The 22,438-nt window shown below is 48.0% G+C and overlaps 1 protein-coding gene across 1 annotated transcript in view; it reads right to left on the bottom strand.

Annotated features, from left to right (window-relative positions):
- The window catches only part of PDGFA (platelet derived growth factor subunit A), an 83,282-nt gene that overhangs the window by 7,206 nt on the left and 53,638 nt on the right, over positions 1–22,438 (bottom strand). Inside the window, exons 4-5 of the mRNA XM_030212055.1 lie at positions 1,258–1,384; positions 294–376 (exon numbers count right to left, since the gene is read on the bottom strand). Coding sequence (XP_030067915.1) covers positions 321–376; positions 1,258–1,384 — 183 coding nt within the window. The 3' untranslated portion in view covers positions 294–320. The remainder of the gene's footprint in view (positions 1–293; positions 377–1,257; positions 1,385–22,438) is intronic.

The raw sequence follows: 22,438 nt of genomic DNA, 5'->3' as shown, positions 1-22,438 counted from the left end.
TTGATCTCAAGAAATCAATAAAAATGAAACGAAAGCAAAATGGAATGACACTTCTGATGAAAAAAAGCAGAAGCATTAGAGGGTTTTGTTAGGGAAGGAGCTGAAAATGCAAGACGCTCATGGTGATGTGTAGCTCAAAAGGGAAACACCAGCAGGAAGAATTATCAAAGCCAATCAGAACGGATTTCATTGCAGCCTAGAGGTAGCAGCAGGGTGTCAAGATTTGAACAGCGATTGTGTTGGTGTGATTAAGGGTTTCATTGCTTGTGCTGTTATTGGTATGGAAGTCCTACCTGATTATCAAACCTTCCCAGAAGTATTTAGGTTGGTTTTAACTTTTTTCGTTTCCGTTTTTTACCTGTTTCCCTAGGCTTTCCTGTTGACATAAGGGCATGGCTGGTAAGAAAGCCCAAAGGACAAGCAACTGGTTGATTACTAACATCACAATACATGGAATGCCTTCTTTTTAACCACTAACCTACGACAGTAAATTTTTCACTGAAACAGAGAAACATCTTAAAGGGCTCATCTAGTTGGCTCGTTTCTGAAACAATACTGCACACTGGATCTCCTAACATAAAGCATTCCATACTTTCTATTTCATCTTTTGTATCTTACAAACAATGCTGTCGCAATGGATTGTTTTTCTTCTGTTATCCTCAATCAGTGATCCATACCCAGTGGCGTAGCTACGTGGGGGCCACGGGGGCCTGGGCCCCCGTAGATTTGGCCCAGGACCCCTCTGCTGACGACCCTCTAGACCCCCCTCCCGCCGCCAACCCTCTCCCGCTGCCGCCGTCGGCTACTTTTGCTGGCGGGGGACCCCAACCCCCGCCAGCCGAGGTCCTCTTCTTCCGGCGCAAAGCTTCATTCTGTTTCTGCGAGTCTGATGTCAGAAACAGAACGAAGCCTTGCACCGGAAGAAGAGGACCTCGGCTGGCGGGGGTTGGGGTCCTCCGCCAGCAAAGGTAGCCGAAGGCAGCGGCGGGGGGGGGGGGGGGTCGAGATGGTCATCGGGGGGGGGGGTTAAAGTTGTTTGTAGTGGCAGTAGCGGGTCAGAAGTGGCGGGGGAGGGGGTCAGCGGTGCTGGGGGGGGGGGTAAAATGTACCCCTCACCTCGGGCTCTGGACCCCCCCTCTCGCCGAAGTCTGGCTACGCCCCTGATCCATACAACGATGCTGCAATTACAAGAACCAGTTCAAGATTTCAGGCTAATTGAAGACCATCAGAATTAATAGTAGAAAGGAAACACGTTACCTGTTTCTTCTTCTCGATAATCTGAATTAGGATTTGGCGCTGTACACGTGCATTCCAAATGTTCTTCTAACCGCACAAGGACTTCTTTTAATTTTGTTTTTTTCCTAACGTATTCTACTTTTGCCACCTGCAACAGAAAATGGTTTATGTATTAACAGGCTACGCTGCATACTACAGTTTTCAACTGGATAGCTATAAAATTTGGGCTGCAGTTCAATTAAAATTTTTAATCGTGATTATTTGTGTGATTAAACAATTTTAATTGCACAACTAAAGGCATCTTGTTTATTTATTATTTCCCACTGCAGCTCTTTGTGACTCTGGGTAAGTCAATTAACCTTCCATTGCCCTAGGAACAAAAGGTAAAATTATGTATAATCATACCTGATAATTTTCTTTCCATTAATCATAGCTGATCAATCCATAGACTGGTGGGTTGTGTCCATCTACCAGCAGGTGGAGATAGAGAGCAAACTTTTGCCTCCCTATATGTGGTCATGTGCTGCCGGAAACTCCTCAGTATGTCGATATCAAAGCTCCATCCGCAGGACTCAGCACTTAGAGAATTACACCCACGAAGGGACACTCTGCCCAGCTCACCACCGCCGAAACGGGGGAGGGGAATTAACCCAGCTCATCCCCACACAAGTGGGGGAGGGGAATCCGTCCAGCTCATCCCCGCGGAGCGGGGGAGGGACACCACACCCGCCGATGCGGGGGGATCTGGCTTATCCTGCAACCGCAACAGGAGCTGACTGACCCTAACACCGCCGAAGCGGGAGGGGTACAAAGCTGCCCTACAGCCGCACGAAGCGGGAGGGAGTGCCGGCAGAATTTATGTCTCAATCCAGCCCCGTAAAACGGAGGGGAGAGGAATGCAGCAGCTCACTGTAACACAAACTCGTCTCAACTCTTGAAGAATCCAAGTGAAAGAAGAACTTGAACACGAAGTCCTCCTGAAGTAACTGAAGGCTAAACTTGAACCTAAAATTCAACCAGAATATAAACAGTACAGATATCTGGGAGGGGCTATGGATTGATCAGCTATGATTAATGGAAAGAAAATTATCAGGTATGATTATACATAATTTTACCTTCCATATCATCAAGCTGATCAATCCATAGACTGGTGGGATGTACCGAAGCAGTACTCACCCAGGGCGGGACATAGAAATCCCTGACCTCAACACTGAAGCTCCAAACCGGGCCTCCGCCCGTGCAGCCACAGTCAAACGGTAATGCTTGGAGAATGTATGAGCCGAAGCCCACGTTGCCGCCTTGCATATCTCTTCCAAGGAGACGGATCCGGCCTCTGCCATCGAGGCCGCCTGAGCTCTCGTGGAGTGAGCCTTCAGCTGGATAGGCGGCACCTTCCCCGCGGCCACATAAGCCGCTGCAATGGCTTCCTTGACCCATCTTGCCACTGTAGGCTTAGCAGCCTGCAGACCCTTACGAGGACCTGCAAACAGGACAAACAGATATCCGATTTCCGGAAATCATTGGTCGCTTCCAAGTATCTGATGATGACTCGTCTCACATCCAGATATTCAAGAGCGGAGTACTCCTCTGGGTAGTCCTCCCTACGAAAGGAAGGGAGACAGAGCTGCTGATTCACATGGAAGCGAGAACCAATCTTGGGCAGGAAGGCAGGCACTGTGCGAATAGTCACTCCTGCCTCAGTGAACTGCCGAAAAGGCTCTCGACATGAGAGCGCCTGGAGCTCGGAAACTCTTCTGGCTGAAGTGATAGCCACCAAAAAGACTGCTTTCAATGTCAGGTCTTTCAGAGATGCCCTCGACAAGGGTTCCAAAGGCGGCTTCTGCAATGCTCTTAGCACCAGGCTGAGATTCCACGCAGGCACCACCGAGTGCAGAGGAGGGCGCAGGTGATTAACTCCCTTGAGAAAGCGCACCACATCTGGCTGCGAAGCCAGGGAAGCACCCTTCAGGCGGCCCCTGAAGCAAGCCAGAGCCGCTACCTGGACTTTAAGGGAACTGAGCGACAGGCCTTTCTCCAGACCTTCTTGCAGGAACGCCAACACTGAAGAAATTGGAGCAGTGAAGGGAGAAAGTGAGCCTGCTTCACACCATGCTGCAAAGATACGCCAAACCCTGGCGTAAGCAGTAGAAGTAGAGCGCTTCCTCGCTCTCAGCATAGTGGCGATGACCTTGTCTGAGAAGCCCTTCTTCCTCAGACGCTGCCGCTCAATAGCCAGGCCGTAAGACCAAAGGGAGAGGGATACTCCATCACCACGGGACCCTGAGGTAACAGGCCCTGCTCCACTGACAGCCGCAGAGGATCGTCGACTGAGAGCCTGAACAAGTCCGCATACCAGGGACGTCTGGGCCAATCCGGACCCACCAGGATTACCCTGCCGGGATGCTTTGCCACCCGGTCTAGCACCCTGCCCAACATGGGCCAGGGCGGGAACACATAGAGGAGCTCTTGTGTCGGCCACTGTTGGAGAAGAGCATCTACTCCCAGGGATCGAGGGTCCCGTCCTCTGCTGAAAAAAACGCGGCACTTGGCCATTGGCCGATGACGCCATCAGATCTAGGCTCGGCTGGCCCCAGCGCTTCGTGATGTCCAAGAACGCCTGAGCAGATAGTTGCCACTCTCCGGGCTCCAAGGTATGGCGACTGAGAAAGTCCGCCTTGACATTCATGACTCCGGCAATGTGGGCCGCTGAAAGCTGCTCCAGGTTCGCTTCCGCCCACTGGCAAAGACTCATAGCCTCCTGGCTAGAGGGGCGCTCTTGGTACCTCCCTGGCGGTAGATATAGGCCACAGCCGTGGCATTGTCCGACAGGACCCGTACAGGCTTCAACACCAGTACCGGGATGAACTCCAATAACACCAACCGAATGGCTCTGAGTTCCAGGAGGTTGATAGACCACTTGCCTCTGCAGGAGACTAGAGCCCCTGCGCTGTCCTTCCCAAGCAGTGGGCTCCCCAGCCCATCAAAGAGGCGTCTGTCGTGACGACAATCCACTCCGGGGTCACCAGAGGCAATCCTGCAGACAACTTGTCTGTCTGCGTCCACCAGCTCAGCGCCTTGCGCACTGCTGGGTCCACGGGAAGGCGCACAGCATAATCCTCCGACATCGGAGTCCAGCGCAGCAGCAGAGATAGCTGTAGTGGTCCCATATGAGCCCTGGCCCAGGGCACTACTTCCATCGTGGCCGTCATAGAGCCCAACAGCTGCACGTAGTCCCAAGCCCGAATAGGAGAGGCTACTAGGAACTAGTCCACCTGAGCCTGAAGCTTGACAATCCGATTGTCTGGCAGGAACACTCTGCCCACTTGGGTGTCGAATCGAACTCCCAGATACACCAGGGACTGAGTCGGGCGCAGCTGGCTCTTCTTCCAGTTGATGATCCATCCCAGGGAGCTCAAAAGAGCAACTACCCGGTCCATAGCTTTGCCGCACTCTGCATAAGAGGGGGCTCGGATCAACCAGTCGTCCAGATAAGGATGGACTTGTACTCCTTCCTTTAGCAGGAAGGCCGCTATGACCCCCATTACTTTGGAAAAGGTCCGCGGAGCAGTAGCCAACCCGAAAGGGAGGGCTCTGAACTGGAAGAGTCGTCTCAGGACTGTAAAACGCAGAAAGCGTGGGAGAGGAGGCCAGATGGGAATATGCAGGTACGCTTCCTTGATGTCCAAGGAAGCCAAGACCTCTCCTGCCTTCACTGCCGCTATAACAGAGCGGAGAGTCTCCATGCGAAAGTGCCTCACTTTCCAGGCCCGATTGACCCCTTTGAGGTCGAGGATAGGCCGGACAGAACCTCCTTTCTTTGGTACCACAAAGTAAATGGAGTAACGTCCCTTGCCAATCTGATTTTTTGGCACCGGAACGACCGCACCCAGGCGGATCAGGTTGTCCAAGGTCTGCTGCACTACCACAGCTTGACCGGAGACTTGCAGGGAGAGAGTACAAACCCGTCTCTTAAGGGTTGGCAGAACTCTAGCTTGTAGCCGTCTCTGATGACTTCCAGCACCCACGCGTCTGAAGTTATAGTGGTCCACTCGCCCAGAAACGAGGACAGCCGTCCTCCAATCTGCACTGGGGCGTGGACCAAGGCCCCGTCATTGGGTACGAGACCCTGGGGGAGGACCGGAGGGAGCACCTCCGGGACGGCGGTCTCTGCGAAAGGAATGCTGCTTGGGGGAGAAATTCCTCTTGAAGGAAGAGGGGGCAGAGGAACCCGACTTGCCCGGGCGGTACCGATGGGCTTCCTGCAACCGTCCTCTGGAGGTATCGGGACGAGTACTAACCCGAGCCCTGCCTCTGGTAATTTCTTGCCCTTAGACGTGCCGAGATCGGTCACGATTTTGTCCAGCTCGACCCCAAAGAGCAGCTTGCCTTTAAAAGGCAATCTAGCCAGGCGGGATTTAGAGGCGTGGTCAGCAGACCAATGTTTCAGCCAAAGCCACCGCCGCGCAGAGACTGTCTGAGCCATGCCTTTAGCTGAGGCTCTCCAGACATCATACAGCAAGTCTGCCAAATAGGCTAAGCCCGTCCTGGGCCGGCCAATCAGCCCTCAAGGAATGATCCGAGGGGGAAGCCCGCTGCACCATAGTCCGGCACGCCCTGGCCACATAGGAGCCGCAAACTGAGGCCTGCAAACTTAAAGCAGCTGCCTCAAAGGACGACCTTAAGGCCGCCTCCAAACTTCTGTCTTGGGCGTCCTTTAGGGCCGTGCCACCTTCCACCGGCAACGCCGTTTTCTTAGTCACCGCAGTGATTAAAGAATCCACGGTAGGCCACAGATAGGCCTCACGTTCACTCACAGCCAAAGGATAGAGGCGGGACATAGCCCTAGCTACTTTAAGGCTCGTTTCCGGGACATCCCATTGAGCCGCAATTAAGGTGTGCATGGCATCATGCACGTGGAAGGTTCTAGGCGGGCGCTTCGTCCCCAGCATAATGGCAGAGCCAACAGGGGCTGAGGGAGAGACGTCCTCCGGAGAGGAAATCTTCAAGTGTCCATGGCCTGTAACAACAGGTTGGGCAAATCCTCTGGGCTAAAAAGCTGCGCTGCAGAGGGGTCATCCGCTCCATCCGAGCGGGGATCTATCTCCTCCAAGGAATCCGCAAAGGATCGTTGGGAGACCTCAGACACGCTGCCCTCATCTACATCGGAGGAGACAAAAGTCCTCCAAGGCCTGGAAATCAACCCGAGGGCGTTTACCTCTGGGAACCTCAACCTCTTTATCCGAAGAGGGAGCAGGGGCAGCGTTTTGCATGAGGAAAGCCTGATGCAGCAGCAAAACAAACTCGGGGGAGAACCCCCCAGACTGTGCACTTCCGCAGCCTGGGCAACAGCCCTAGACGCACTCTCAACCGGCGCTCGCAATAGCGGGGGAGAGACATGCTGCGCATCCAAAATGGCGTCTGGCGCGAAACTCCGTGAAGGAGCCGCGCGGGAAGAACGGCGCTTAACTTTAGCCGCTTTTGTGCCGTCGCCCAAATTAAGGGCGTTCATGGCATTAATGTCTCCAACCTCAAGGGCGGCCCCGAAGAAGCCGTCCGAGCCGCGTGGCCGGCCAAGATGGCGGAGGCGAGGAGCGGGGGATGGGCGTTTATGGCGGGAAAAAACCGCCACGCCGGAGGGACGACCGGGACATTCATCGGTCACTAAACTATCACCCATCAAGGGCGAATCAGGTTGTAAAACCCCCGCATCCCCTCTAGAAGCGCTCCAGCGATCCGGGAAGCGACCCTTTGCGCCCTCGCCCTCCGACGCCATTGCCACGAGGAGAAGAATCGGGGAACCCCCTGCCCGCTATAAAAAGGTAAAATTACCTGCTTGCCGCTCCGAGCTGTAACGAACTGGTGTCCCAGTGAGTAGCTGCAATGAACGTTTAAAGAAACGTCGAATTAAACGCCTTTAAAGACGTTTAAATTATTTTTTTTTTTTTTTTTTTTTAAACGGAGCCAGCGGGAGGGGGGAGAAAAGGAGGGACCTGGCACCACCAGGTTTGCACTTGCTCAAAAGAGCCCTCAACCCCAGGCCTCAACAAAACCTAAGGATTAGGCTTGGAGGCCTAGCCAGAGCTGCTGCTGTGTGTGACCACCACCTGCTGAGATAGAGAACATACTGGGGAGTTTCCGGCAGCACATGACCACATATAGGGAGGCAAAAGTTTGCTCTCTATCTCCACCTGCTGGTAGATGGACACAACCCACCAGTCTATGGATTGATCAGCTTGATGATATGGAATACGTACTTATATAATAATATGGAAACCACTTAGATTGCAACCACAGAAAGGCAGAATATCACATCCCATCCTCTTTATCTTCCCTAGAGGACTGAATCTCCCTCTCTCCTACCTCCAGATCCAACATCTCTCTCTTTCTCTTCCTTCCCCCTTCTCATCTCCCCCCAGGTCCATTATCTCTCCCTCTCTCCCATTGTCCAGCAACTCTCCCTCACTCCCACCATAAGCAGCAACACAAATTTGGTGGTGAGCAGCACCAAGCTCTTCTCATGGCTTCAGAAGCTCACTATCTCCCTCCAATGGCCCCTCCAGTTCTGCTTGCAGGTCTGAATACCTGCAGGTCACTCCCCTCCCCCACCTGACGTTCAGCATGTGCCCCCTTCTCAATCTCCTCCTTGCTGGTCTACCTTAAAAGGTGGTCTTCTGTTGATCCCCGGCAGTGGAAGCTTTGCACACGCCGCCTGAAGCCTGCTCCGAAGCTTTCCCTCTGGCCTGCCCTGCCTCCTCTGACATCACTTCCTATTTAAGCATGGGTGGGACGGGTCAGAGGGAAAGCTTCAGACCAGGCTACAGGCTGCATATATGCAACACTGCCGCAGCCATAGACCAACAGACGACCACCTTCAAGGTATGACAGAGCGGAGGTGGGGGGTTAATGTTGAATCGCAGGAGGGTGGGGAAAGCTGTCAGATCATGCCAAGGACAGGGGTTGGGAGTAGAAAAGAGCAGAAGAGATGTTGGGAGGAGTCAGGGGACACTACAATGCAATTAACTTGCAACCCTAATTAAAACACTTTTACTGACTGCTTCTGTCAATGACTTCCATGGTATAAAAGCTGTTTTGTATCTTACAGGTTTGTCTGTTGTAATATTCATCAACTGCTTCTTTCCTCACAGACAAAATAATTTCAGATTTTCACAGACAAGGAGGTCGACAGTTCAAATGAATAACTGTTGCCTCTTGGTCATTAGCCTTGCCCTCATCCCATTCCCAACATCTTATGGATGAAGCTACCGATTCTCATTATTGTGAGACCAAGGATCAAGGTGGGGGGACAAAATTTGAAACTACAAACTGTTGCCTCTTGGTCATTAGCCTTGCCCTCATCCCATTCCCAACATCTATGGATGAAGCTACCGATTCTCATTATTGTGAGACCAAGGATCAAGGTGGGGGGGCAAAATTTGAAACTACTATCACAAATCTATGTGCCTGAATAGGCAGGGATGACCCCCCCCTGGGTGCCCCCCTTCAGCATATCAAGATCCATCAGTCTAGGACTCTTTCGATTGAGGGGGGAACCAGAGAAGGTGCTCTAAATCTGAGATCCCAGGCATTGTTGTAGCCCAATCTGAAGAGGAAAAGAGGGACCAGTACATTTTTTTCGTTTGTTGAAACATTTTTGCCTTACTAATTTTTTTTGTAATTTATTTTTAGAAAGAAGATGCTGTAGTATTTACAGATCCCCTTGAGACAGCATCAGTGCAGCAGAGAGACTGTTTTCTACTACTACTACTACTTAACATTTCTAGAGGCCTACCAGGGTTACGCAGCGCTGTACAATTTAACAAAGAGAGACAGTCCCTGCTCAAAGAGCTTACAATCTAATAGATAAGAGTGAGACAAATATAGGACAATCAAGCCATTGTGACATCACTGATGAGGTTGGCTCTTAGGCATTGGTGGAATGAGGCATTATGACATCACAATCTCAGCTCTGGTTAAATCACTGCTATATGTAATACTACTACTACTACTACTACTTAACATTTCTAGAGCGCTACTAGGGTTACGCAGCGCTGTACAATTTAACAAAGAGAGACAGTCCCTGCTCAAAGAGTTTACAATCTAATAGATAAGAGTGAGACAAATATAGGACAATCAAGCCATTGTGACATCACTGATGAGGTTGGCTCTTAGGCATTGGTGGAATGAGGCATTATGACATCACAATCTCAGCTCTGGTTAAATCACTGCTATAAGTAATACTACTACTACTACTTAACATTTCTAGAGCGCTACTAGGGTTACGCAGCGCTGTACAATTTAACAAAGAGAGACAGTCCCTGCTCAAAGAGCTTACAATCTAATAGACAAGTGAACGGTCGGTCCGATAGGGGCAGTCTGGATTCACTGAACGGTAAGGGTTAGGTGCCGAACGCAGCATTGAAGAGGTGGGCTTTAAGCAAAGACTTGAAGACGGGCAGGGAGGGGGCCTGGCGTAAGGGCTCAGGAAGGTTGTTCCAAGCATAGGGTGAGGCGAGGCAGAATGAGCGGAGCCTGGAGTTGGCTATTAGCTGCTACTATCAGATTATGTTTTCTCACCAGTAATTAGAATATTGGGCATAAGGTGGATCAAACGTTGTCTTTAGACGTTCGAAGTAATTCCATAGTTAAGAAATCTTTTTTTTTTTTGTTACACTTCTACCCCGAGCTTTCCCACTCATGGCAGGCTCAATGCGGCTTACATATTGTATACAGGTACTTATTTGTACCTGGGGCAATGGAGGGTTAAGTGACTTGCCCAGAGTCACAAGGAGCTGCCTGTGCCTGAAATGGGAATCGAACTCAGTTCCTCAGTTCCCCAGGACCAAAGTCCACCACCCTAACCACTAGGCCACTCCTCCACTGTTGCTACCATTTGAGATTCTACATGGAATGTTGCTATTCCACTAGCAACATTCCATGTAGAAGTCGGCCCTTGCAGATCACCAATGTGGCCGCGCAGGCTTCTGCTTCTGTGAGTCTGATGTCCTGCACATACGTGCAGGACGTCAGACTCACAGAAACAGAAGCCTGCGCAGCCTTCTACATGGAATGTTGCTAGTGGAATAGCAACATTCTATGTAGAATCTCCAATAGTAGCAACATTCCATGTAGAATCTCCAATAGTATCTATTTTATTTTTGTTACATTTGTACCCCGCGCTTTCCCACTCATGGCAGGCTCAATGCGGCTTACATATACAGGTACTTATTTGTACCTGGGGCAATGGAGGGTTAAGTGACTTGCCCAGAGTCACAAGGAGCTGCCTGTGCCTGAAGTGGGAATTGAACTCAGTTCCTCAGGACCAAAGTCCACCACCCTAACCACTAGGCCACTCCTCCACTGTTGCTACCATTTGAGATTCTACATGGAATGTTGCTATTCCACTAGCAACATTCCATGTAGAAGTCGGCCCTTACAGATCACCAATGTGCCCGCGCAGGCTTCTGCTTCTGTGAGTCTGACGTCCTGCACATATGTGCAGGATGTCAGACTCACAGAAACAGAAGCCTGCGCAGCCTTCTACATGGAATGTTGCTAGTGGAATAGCAACATTCTATGTAGAATCTCCAATAGTAGCAACATTCCATGTAGAATCTCCAATAGTATCTATTTTATTTTTGTTACATTTGTACCCTGCGCTTTCCCACTCATGGCAGGCTCAATGCGGCTTACATATACAGGTACTCATTTGTACCTGGGGCAATGGAGGGTTAAGTGACTTGCCCAGAGTCACAAGGAGCTGTCCGTGCCTGAAGTGGGAATCGAACTCAGTTCCCCAGGACCAGAGTCCACCACCCTAAACCAATAGGCCACTCCTCCACTATACAGAATTCGCAAATGTTTTGACATTATTCACTTCAGATTCTTGGCTCAGTCACTTTTGCTATCCCAAATTGATTATTGTAATGTCATCTATCCAGTGCATTTTTTCCTAGCGAAAAAGGTGCCGGTACTCAAAGGCCAGGCCACCCTTCGGGGTGCAGTGATCACTGAGGAACCTACCCCACAATAACCAGGCCTCCTTCATCCAATCACAGAATCTCTGACAAGGCAGAATTGTTGTGTAGAGCCTGAGCTCTTTCATTAGAACTTGGGGACCATGGGTCAATTTTAGCAAACAATGGAAAAGATGCCAGTACTCAGTACCCCCAAGTACCCCCACAAAAAAAAGCCCTGCATCTATCTAAACTGGATGAAAAATGCTTTTAAAAGGTTTCAAACAATTCAGAACACAGCTGTACGGCTGATTTACTCATTATCCAAACCTGATCATGTCTCTTTTGGCTACCAGTGGATGTTAGGGTAGCATTTAAGTTCTATTTTATTCTTTTTAAGATCTTGCAAGGTACTGCCCCATTATATACGTATGCTCTATTTGAGTTTGCTCCATCAGCAAGGACTTGGTCACTGAGGGGCCCGTTTACTAAGCCGTGTAGGCGTCTATGCACACCCAACGCGCATCAATTCGCAGTTACCACCCGGCTACCGTGTGGCCCGTGCAGTAATTTTGTTTTCCAACGCGCGGTGAAAATCGGGTGGGAACTCTGACCTGACGCGCGTAAGCAATTACCACACGGTTAACGCGAGAGACCTTACCGCTAAGTCAACGGCTGGCGGTAAGGTCTCAGACCCAAAATGGACGCGCACCAATTTTTTTATTTTGCAGCAATTCCATTTTGGCAAAAAAAATTTTCAAGGCCTTTTTTCAGGTGCGCTGAAAAATGATTCTGCGTCCGTCCACAACACGTGCCTACGCTACCGCAGCCTATTTTTCAGCGCGCCTTAGTAAAAGTACCCCTGAGGCAGATGAATCCTTTTGCTTCTCCAAGTCCCAGAGGGATGAAATTATCTCCTTTATTTAGAAATTTGTTATACGTGATAAATACTGACTATGTTTATACTTGATGTATTAAGTAAGGTTATTATGCTATGAATTGCTTGTTGTAATTCTCTGGTTATGCCAAACTTGGAACTGTGATCTGCGCTGAACCAGTTTTTCTATATGCAGAACAGAAGAATAAATGCTATGTCAGGTAAATAATTTTATGATAAAAATGTAATGGAAACCCTCCCTGATTGTAGAATAGACACTGAACAGCGATGTAGATATCCTAGTAATAAATTTTCCATGTTATTTTTTGTGCATTTTAAAACATGAGTCTCTCCAAGATGATGCTGTAATTCAAACTTATGCTGTCTTAATACACTGAGGGGTCCTTTTACTAAGGTGCGCTGAAAAATGGCCTGTGCTGGTGTAGACACACGTATTGTAGGCGTGCAGATCCATTTTTCAGTGCACCTGCAAAAAAGGCCCTCTTTTTTTGCCGAAAATGGACGTGTGGCAAAAATAAAATTGGCGCGCGTCCAGTTTGGGTCTCAGACCTTACCACCACCCACTGACTTAGCGGTCAGTCTCGCGTATTAACCTGGCAGTAATCGTCAGCACACATACACTGCCGATTATTGCCCGGTTAGCGCCACGAGGTGGAAATTTCTGGCGCGCGTAGTGGACATGCGTAAAAAATTAAATTACCGCCTGGGCCATGTGGTAGCTGCACGGTATTTCCGAACTAGAGCGTGTAGGGATCTAAGCAGCTTAGTAGAAGGGCCCCTGGATAAAGCATGTGCTCACAAGACCATTTTCACTGAACTATCTGTATGCTTATCTTTGCCACTGATACAAAACTATACCTTCCCCTGGCAGCAAACAAGCGACCACTGGAAAAATCCCAGAGCCCAGTCCCTGCTTCCTTTTACACTTGGATAAAGTATTCTGGTTGCCATTTAAGAATACAGAAATAAAGGATAATACATTAAAAAGAAACAACAACAAAATAATGTCAAGTGATCCCTTTTATTAGATTAATTTGACTAGCTTTTAAGACTAAAATAAAACCCTTCCTCAGGTCAGGACAGAATGAGCAGAAGATGGCAATACACTCAAGATCGTTTAAAATAAAATTGAATTAAATTATCTCGGCCGATGTTCGGCATCAACAGTTAGCATTTTATTTTAAACACTGGCCACCACAGAAACTTTTTAACTCCAGACTCCATTCCTTTTATCTTGCTGCACCGTCTGCCTGGAATAAACTTCCTGAGCCGGTCCGTCAAGCTCCATCTCTGGCCATCTTCAAATCTAGGCTAAAAGCCCACCTTTTTGATGTTAACTCCTAACCCTTATTCACTTGTTCAGAACCTTTATTTTATCATCCTCACCTTAATATTCCCTTATCTCTTGTTTGTCCTGTTTGTCCTAATTAGATTGTAAGCTCTGTCGAGCAGGGACTGTCTCTTCATGTTCAAGTGTACAGCGCTGCGTACGTCTAGCAGTGCTATAGAAATAAGTAGTAGTAGTAGTGTTTGGGATTCCGGAATCTTTCTACTGTTGGGATTCTGCGCGGAATCTTGCTACTCTTTGGGATTCCGGAATCTTGCTACTCTTTGGGATTCCGGAATCTTGCTACTCTTTCTCCTTATGCCTTATTTGTCCTGTTTGTCTGTCCTAATTAGATTGTAAGCTCTGTCGAGAAGGGACTGTCTCTTCATGTTCAAGTGTACAGCGCTGCGTACTTCTAGTAGTGCTATAGAAATGGTAAGTAGTGGTAGTGTTTGGGATTCCAGAATCTTTTTACTGTTGGGATTCTGCGTGGAATCTTGCTACTCTTTGGGATTCCGGAATCTTGCTACTCATTGGGATTCCAGAATCTTGCTACTCTTTGGGATTCCGGAATCTTGCTACTCTTTGTCCTTGTGCCTTATTTGTCCTGTTTGTCCTAATTAGATTGTAAGCTCTGTCGAGCAGGGACTGTCTCTTCATGTTCAAGTGTACAGCGCTGCGTATGTGTAGTAGCGCTTTAGAAATGATAAGTAGTAGTAGTGTTTCGGATTCCAGAATCTTGCTATTGTTGGGATTCTGCGCGGAATCTTGCTACTCTTTCTCCTTATGCCTTATTTGTCCTAACTAGATTGTAAGCTCTCTCGAGCAGGGACTGTCTCTTCATGTTCAAGTGTACAGCGCTGCGTACGTCTAGTAGCGCTATAGAAATGATAAGTAGTAGTAGTGTTTGAGATTCCGGAATCTTTCTACTGTTGGGATTCTGCGCGGAATCTTGCTACTCTTTGGGATTCTGCGCGGAATCTTGCTACTCTTTGGGATTCCGGAATCTTGCTACTCTTTGTCCTTATGCCTTATTTGTCCTGTTTGTCTGTCCAATTAGATTGTAAGCTCTGTCGAGCAGGGACTGTCTCTTCACGTTCAAGTGTACAGCGCTGTGTACATCTAGTAGCGCTATTGAAATGATAAGTAGTAGTAGTAGTATATTCAGCATTGGTATGTGGACAGTGGAATAGGAGCCAGTTCTGTGGGTGCTGGAGCCCCTCAATATTGAACAAACTCCAATCATTTTGAAAAGTTGGCTCCTATGGACAATGGTCTTTTTGCTGTCATAAGTTAGGGGCCCTTTTATGAAGCGGTGGTAGGGCTATTGCACAGATAAGGGCCCTTTTACAAAGGTGTGTAAGGGCCTGTGCGTATCCAGCATGCGCCAACTTGGCATTACTGCTCAGCTACCACATGCCCCGGACGGTAATTCCGAATTTGTTGCATACCAAAACCACATGGTAGAAATTAATTTTCTATTTTCTACTGCGGAATCGTTCCTGGCGGTAATCGGCAGTTGGCGCGCACTGGACGGTTACCCCGCAGGTAATGCGTCAGCCCTTACCACTAAGTCAGCGGGTGACTTTAAGGGCTCAAGCCATTGATAGACGCGTGCTGGTTTTCACTTTGACACACGTCCATTTCCCGGTCCCCCCCCCCCCCCAAAAAAAAAAACAGTGGAGAAATGGTACAGCAAGCGTCCAATACACACGCCAACACTACCGCAGGCCACTTTCTGGCGTCCCCTTGTAAAAAGACCCCATAGCATGCAAAAAATCAGAACTACTTCTGATTTTGGCACATGCCATTTCCCGCACCAAAAAATGTTTATTTTGTACCACAGGGGCAGGGAGTAGGCATTCCCACTGGTAATCGGGCAGCACGCACACTGCCCAATTACCACCGGATTAGCGTGCGAGCCCTTACTGCCTTCTAAATAGGTGGCGGGTAAGGGATCAGGCAGTCAATGGCCCGCATGCTAATTTTGATATTAGAGAACGTACTGACTCAAATTTTTAAAATACCTTTTTCCCCCACTGTGGTAAAAAGTGGCCACTACACGTGACAATTACATGCGCCACACTACGACAGGCCACTTTTTACCACAGTTTGGTCAAAGGACCCCTTTATCTGGATAGTTATCTGGTTACTGGACTATCACCGCTAACTTTCAGCTTCACTTTCACTTCACTCCCAAACTGCCCCGGCAGTACCCGTAATCATATTCAGTGGCATATCCAGATAGTCAACAGGTAGGCCCAACTAAGCCTTTTATCCAGAATGCAACGCCCTTTATCCATGTAAATGAGTTTGAATATCAGGAACAAAAGGTTGGATTCAGTAAATGGCATTGAAACTTGGGTGCCGAAACAAATTCACCGCTAAGAACCGGATTCTATATAGTGCACCTATAGATCTGCACGGAAACTGAAATGTATTCTATAACTACGCGCATAACTTAATTGGCTTAACAAGGCCATCAGCATATTTAACAGTACTTAATAAGCAATAATGAGAACTAATTAGCAATAATGAGAATTTATGCGCACATTTCACTTAAGCATATTCTATAATGAATTGCACCTAAATTCTAATGCATGCACTTCAAAAGGGGCGGGGAAATGGGTGTTTCGTGGGCATTTTGAAACATACGCACGTAGTTACACAATATGGCCTAGTGTGCGTAAATCTACACGTTGGGATTTACACCAGGTTTTCGTTGGTGTAAATAGGCGCACGTCGACTTAAGCACTGAAATATCAACTAAGTGTTTCTGAGTGTAGAGCTCTCTAGAGAAGCCTCTAGCGATCTGTGGGCCTCTGTGGGCACACAAGCATTCCTCGTGGGTAATGTAGGAGGCTGTGGTGAGGAGTTGAGGCACAGAACAAGTCTTGTGAAGTAGGCCCTGCACTTTCTTAAATCCAAAAAGAACCTGCCGGAACAACAAAGTGGCTGAAGCCTCACCAGCGAGAAGGTGGAAAGTGTCAGAGCAGGGCAATATCCCGGCTGAGAACCTCCAATATTTCGGTATCTCTTAATAAACCTATGATTTCTCCAGGGCTTTTTTTTGAGGGGGTACTTGGGGGATACTGAGTACCGGCACCTTTTCCATTGTCTGCTAAAATTGACCCATGGTCTCCAAGTTTTAATGAAAGAGCTCAGGCTCTCCACAACAATTCTGCCTTGTCATAGATTCTGTGACTGGTTGCAGGGGGCCTGGCTATTGTGGGATGGGTCCCTCAGTGATCACCCCACCCCTGAAGGGTGGCCCACCATTTGAGTCCTGGCACCTTCTTCTCTAGAAAAAATGCACTGGATTTCTCTCTCTTACTCCAGCTGTTTTGCAGGCATGGCAAAGCCCTGTCACGTACTGGTGTGGATTTAGTGCTTGCCACTGAGCTCCCTGGAAGAAAGACTAATTTCTATTACTGGTCAATTTTATTATGGCAAAGAGTTGGAAAAAGTAAACACATTTTTCCAAAATGAAGGAGCTGCAGAGTAAGTGATTTAAGGAGGTCTCTTCCCCTCTCATTTAATAAAACTGTTGCTTTATCTCAGGTCAGATGGAGTTATTTTAATCGATCATTTGCCACCACGACTGTTCCCCCTTTCTTCAAACGTGCCGTGTCACACTGCTCCTCTAAAAACTCTCACTGGACCCTACTTATTATTCCAAATCCCTCCTCCATCTTGTATCCAAATTGCTCAAATTTGCCATTCACATTCGCTGTCTTGACTTTCTTTGATCTCAAATTGCTCTAGATCCTCTTACATGGCACTGAATATTGGGGATAATATCAGCCAGAATGTTTCCTGTGTTTTTGCACCTTTGTACTGACTTGATGTAACAAGAATAGAGCCAATAACAGCCATTCTAGGGTTAAAAGAAACCTGGACTAGTTCCATTAGCAAACTCTTATCAACCTTTGTGTTTCTAGCACTCCTATCTGATGTAGGATTTAGGAAAATATTGACCTTCTTTTCATGCAAGAAGCCAGTCAGTCATTCACAAAGACTGAATGCATGACTGAAAAAAAAAATCTACACTTCCTAACTTTAAAAAAAAGAAGTATTATTTGACTTTTTAAACACAGGTAGCACAAAAAAAAAAAAAATTACCACCACAGACTTCTGAATGAAAGTAGCTGAAGTCTAGATTTTTGTCGCTGCCCCTTTCGCAAACAGGACACGGAGCCTGCTTTCATTTACCCTGCAAACAAAAAGCGTGGCAGAGCCAGACGCAGTAGGAAAAACACCCAAGTCAAAGACATTTTCTAAGGCTGTGAAATTTCCACAGAAAATGATTTACAGCTCACTGTGGCATATAAGAATGTTTTGCTGCAAGGTCAATCACAGGCCAAAGCAATGTGTTTCATTCTCTGCCATTGAGTTCCAACGCTCCTGCCCCAAACAGAAGAGCTATGGTAAACTTGAATCACCCAGCATCAAAGAGTGACTTAACCCTAAATGTATTTAAAACAGCAAATACCAGGCTTGACGTCTACAACTAGAGACGAAACACCATTGGAAATCCCAGCACAACCGAGATCTGCAAAGCTTTGTCTAGTTGTAGAAACAAAGCAGCTTTCTAGTCAATGAAATGCCAAAACTGAAAGAAAGCCAATAGTTTCATCTTTCCAAAGACTCGTTGATGAACAAGTCAGCAGAAAGGTGGGGGACAGAAAACCCTTCCACATAATGCTTTATAATAACACTAGCCGTTGAGCCTGTAAAAACGGGCTAATATAGGAAAGGGGGGGGGGGTTGAAAGCCCCTTCCCGTCGCCGCTGCAAGGCCCCCCCCCCCGCCGCCGAGCTCCCCCCCCCCGAGTCGCCGCCACCCCCCCGAGTCGCCGCCACCCCTCCATCCGGGCCCTCGCTCCGCTATTGAAACAGCGAGGGAACGCAGCACACAGCTCTGCTCTGCTGAGCTGCAGTCGGCCTTCCTTCTTCTTCTCTGCCTGTGTCCCGCCCTCGTGTGATTTAACGTCATCGAGGGCGGGACACAGGCAGAGAAGAAGGAAGGACGGCAGCTCAGCAGAGCTGTGTGCTGCGTTCCCTCGCTGTTTTAATAGCGGAGCGAGGGCCCGGCCGGGTGGAGGGAGCATTAGCAACGGCGGTTTCGTCCCTCGCAAATGCGCAGTACAGACCCTCTCTGTTCCGCCCCCAACATCACGTATTGACGTGGGGGCGGGGCAGATTGTCTCTACTGCGCATTTGCGAGTGAGTACGACACTCGCCATTTATATGTTTGATTTCTTAAATTGTCTGGTGGCCTCCCAGCAGGATATCCACAATGAATAGAGTGAGGTCTATTTGCATACACTGGGCTTCCCAATCGATCTCATGCATAATTCACTTTGGATATCCTGAAAACCTGACTGGCTGTGGGATCCCCAGGATACAATGGCGAAGCCCTCCAAATCCTGCGTTTCACCAACAAAGACAGTGAGCTACCCCAACTGAAATATTGTCCACCTACAGTGTACAGTGGACTATAAAGCATATAGATGAAAGTCTGTTTAAATGCAATGGTTGGGCGTATTTTATAATCAACGCACACAAATCATGACTCTGCCCGCACTCCACCCCTGAAAATGTCTACATCAATATCAATTTTACACTTCTAAACCGCTAATTTCCCCGACAGGGTTCACTGCGGTGTACAAAGATTAAAACAGCCAGACAGCCATATTTCAATTTATCACCAGATAAACAAGGAAACCTACGTTGTCCAACAAAATATGGAAGGGATGTAAGCCAGCCAAAAACGAGTAGGACCTTCAGTGATGAATGAAAAAAAAGTCTTTATTGCTTCCATAGCGACATTTTGGCGTTTGAAGTGGTGAACTGAACAAACGGTTGCAGATACTTAGACTCCTGAAGCAGGTGTACTGTTGCCGAAACACGGGACCGTGTCACAGTGGAGTAGCCACAGGTGGGCCAGGGCCCACCCACTTTGGACTCAGGCCCACCCAAAATTGTGACACACTTGCTGTGGCTGGTGTGGATCCTCAAACCTTGCCAGCTGAAAATTTTCCCCCCTTGGGCAGCCAGTGCTCTTCCAAATGGCAGCCAGCAGCACTTGCATTGAGCTGGCGCTGAGACCGGCCCTTCTGCACATGCTCAGTTTTCACATATGCAAAAGCACTGAGCATGCACAGCCTGGACAGCAGCATCAGTGTGAGGCAAGTGCTGCTGGCTGCCGTCTGGAAGTGTGCTGGCTGCTCGAGGAGGAGGAGGAAATCTTCAGCTGGCAGGGCAGCTTAAGTATTTAATATTTGGGGTTTGTGGGCAGGGAAGGGTGGAGAAAGGAGCAAGAGCAAACCAGAGGGTGGGGCCGGGGCAGGGCAAATTCCATGCCCACCCACCTTGGGTTCAGGCCCACCCAAATTAGCCGTCTGGCTACGCCCCTGCCATGTCAAGTCCGTTGTATCGCCTTTTTGGCAATAAAGGCTTTTTATCTATTCATCGTTGAAATCCTACTTGTTTTGGGCTGGCCTACATCCCTTCCCTACTTTGCTGGACAACAAAATATTTCAACTCATCCAATAGTATAACAATTAGTCTTAAGAAGCATTATAAAATCTTTAAAAACTTTGTAAAATCTTGCTCAAATAAAAGAGTTTTGAGCCAACTTCTTGACATCAAGCACACTAAACACACGTAGTATGTGAAGTAGTTCTATAAACACGCGAAAAATTATTTGCAAAACTAACTAACCCCTTACCCTGGATTCTATATAGTGCACTTAGATTTAGACACTGAAATCAGCACAGATCTATAACACCGCACGTAACTTAATTGGGCTAACAAGCTAATGAGCACTGATAACAGCACTTAACAAGCAATAATGAGCATTAATTGGCACTGATCAGAATTTAGATGCACAACTCGCTAAGCGTATTCTGTAACGATGTGCGCCAAATTTCTAAGGCATGGAGGCAAAAAGGGGCGTGGTTATAGGCAGAGAAATGGGCGTTCCAAAATTTAGGTGCCTAGTTATAGAATATGGCCCAGTGCGCCTAAATCTACGCGCTGAGATTTACACCAGGTTTCGGTTGGTGTAAATGGATGGCGTGCAGATATCGGCTCTGAAATATCAACTAAGCGTGTTCCATAATCGGTGCCGATTACAGAATACGCTTAGTCAGCACTGATTTTAGCGCCGATTTTTTTTTAGGCGCCATATACAGAATCTCCTCTTTAATGCCTGAACCACTATGATGGGCAGGGTATAAATATTTTTACATAAACAGTGTTCGGATTAAAAAAAAATGGCACCACAGCATCACGTTTTAAACTCATAGAGCTGGGGGGGGGGGGGGGGGCGCCCAGGGTGGAAGTCTATGCGACAGTGGGGATAGGATGGGAGACAGGGGATGGGGGTAGTAGGGATAATAGGATTGGATGTGGGATGGTGGACTGAGGGGAGGGGAGTTGGGGGGGGGGGGGGGTTATTAAAAGGTTAAATGAAGGCTCAGAAGGCCCAATGTATTAGCTATACTCAGTACATGGAGGGACATGTTCCTAATATAGTAATTTGGGCTTTGTTATCTTGTTGTTGCCTTCAATAAAAGTGTTGAAACAAACAGATATGAACCCAGGGGGGGCCAAAAGGCCTGGGTGGGGAAGGGAGAACATTGATGATGGAATTTATTACCTTGTTCGTTTTAAGTAGGGTTTGATAATCAATTTGTTGTATATTGAGCTTGTTGGCTGTGTTTAACATGCTGGATCATCAATAAAAATTGTCGAAACCTAAACTCGGACCTGGCTCCAGGCATCTGCAAAGTAAGCATTTGCTGGGGGCAGCACTTTTCTGGGGGCAGCATTTCCGTCACCTGGTTTTTCTTCTGAGCTCAGCCCTATCAATGCACCAGAATCATCTCTTAAGGCACTGGATACAAAGACTACTGCCCGATCTCTCTTGCTCTCCTTTCCTCTGACCGTGCCGCTGCTTACCCTGATAAGATATGGAGGGATATTTTCAAAGCACTTGGGAGTCCTTTTACCAAGCTGCGGGGGAAAAGGGCGCCATAGTAGCGGGGGTTGTATTTCCACACACCAGGGCCCTTTTTACCGCAGAGGGTAAAAAGCCCCAAAACAAAACGGCCATGCGATAAGAAAACTCTTACCACGTGGCCGTGCGGCGGGGAGCCCTTACTGCATCTAAGAGTTCACAGTGCCCGATTACCGCCATGCTAACCATTTCCGTGGGGTTTTTTTCCCCCTGGAAATGGCGCACGCTCAACCTAGTACTACTGCCGGCAGCCACATTACTACTACTATTACTACTTATCATTTCTATAGCGCTACTAGACGTACGCAGCACTGTACACTTGAACATGAAGAGACAGTCCCTGCTCGACAGAGCTTACAATCTAATTAGGACAAACAGGACAAACAAGAGAAGGGAATATTAAAGTGAGGATGATAAAATAAGGGTTCTGAACAAGTGAATAAGGGTTAGGAGTTAAAAGCAGCATCAAAAAGGTGGACTTTTAGCTTAGATTTGAAGATGGCCAGAGATGGAGCTTGACGTACCGGCTCAGGAAGTCTATTCCAGGCATATGGTGCAGCAAGATAAAAGGAACGGAGTCTGGAGTTAGCGGTGGAGGAGAAGGGTGCAGATAAGAGAGATTTACCCAGTGAACGGAGTTCCCAGGGAGGAATGTAGGGAGAGATGAGAGTGGAGAGGTACTGAGGAGCTGCAGAGTGAATGCACTTATAGGTCAATAAGAGGAGTTTGAACTGTATGCGGAAACGGATAGGAAGCCAGTGAAGTGACTTGAGGAGAGGGCTAATATGAGCATAACGACACTGGCGGAATATTAGTCATGCAGCAGAATTAGGCCCACAATAGTCCCAGAACATCGAGTGGTAAGCCTGTGTTGGGCTTACAGCCACTCTCTAAAAGGGCCCCTTAGACTTGTGGAACTTTAAGTCTAAGGGCCCCATTTACTAAGCAGCGTTAGAGGCGTGCTAACGTTTTTAGCATGTGCTAAACATTAGAACGTGC

The sequence above is a fragment of the Microcaecilia unicolor genome, chromosome 8 (genome assembly GCF_901765095.1).
Source record: "Microcaecilia unicolor chromosome 8, aMicUni1.1, whole genome shotgun sequence".
NCBI lineage: Eukaryota > Metazoa > Chordata > Amphibia > Gymnophiona > Siphonopidae > Microcaecilia > Microcaecilia unicolor.
Note: the sequence above shows the minus strand (reverse complement) of the source record. Positions and strands in the feature narration are given on the sequence as shown.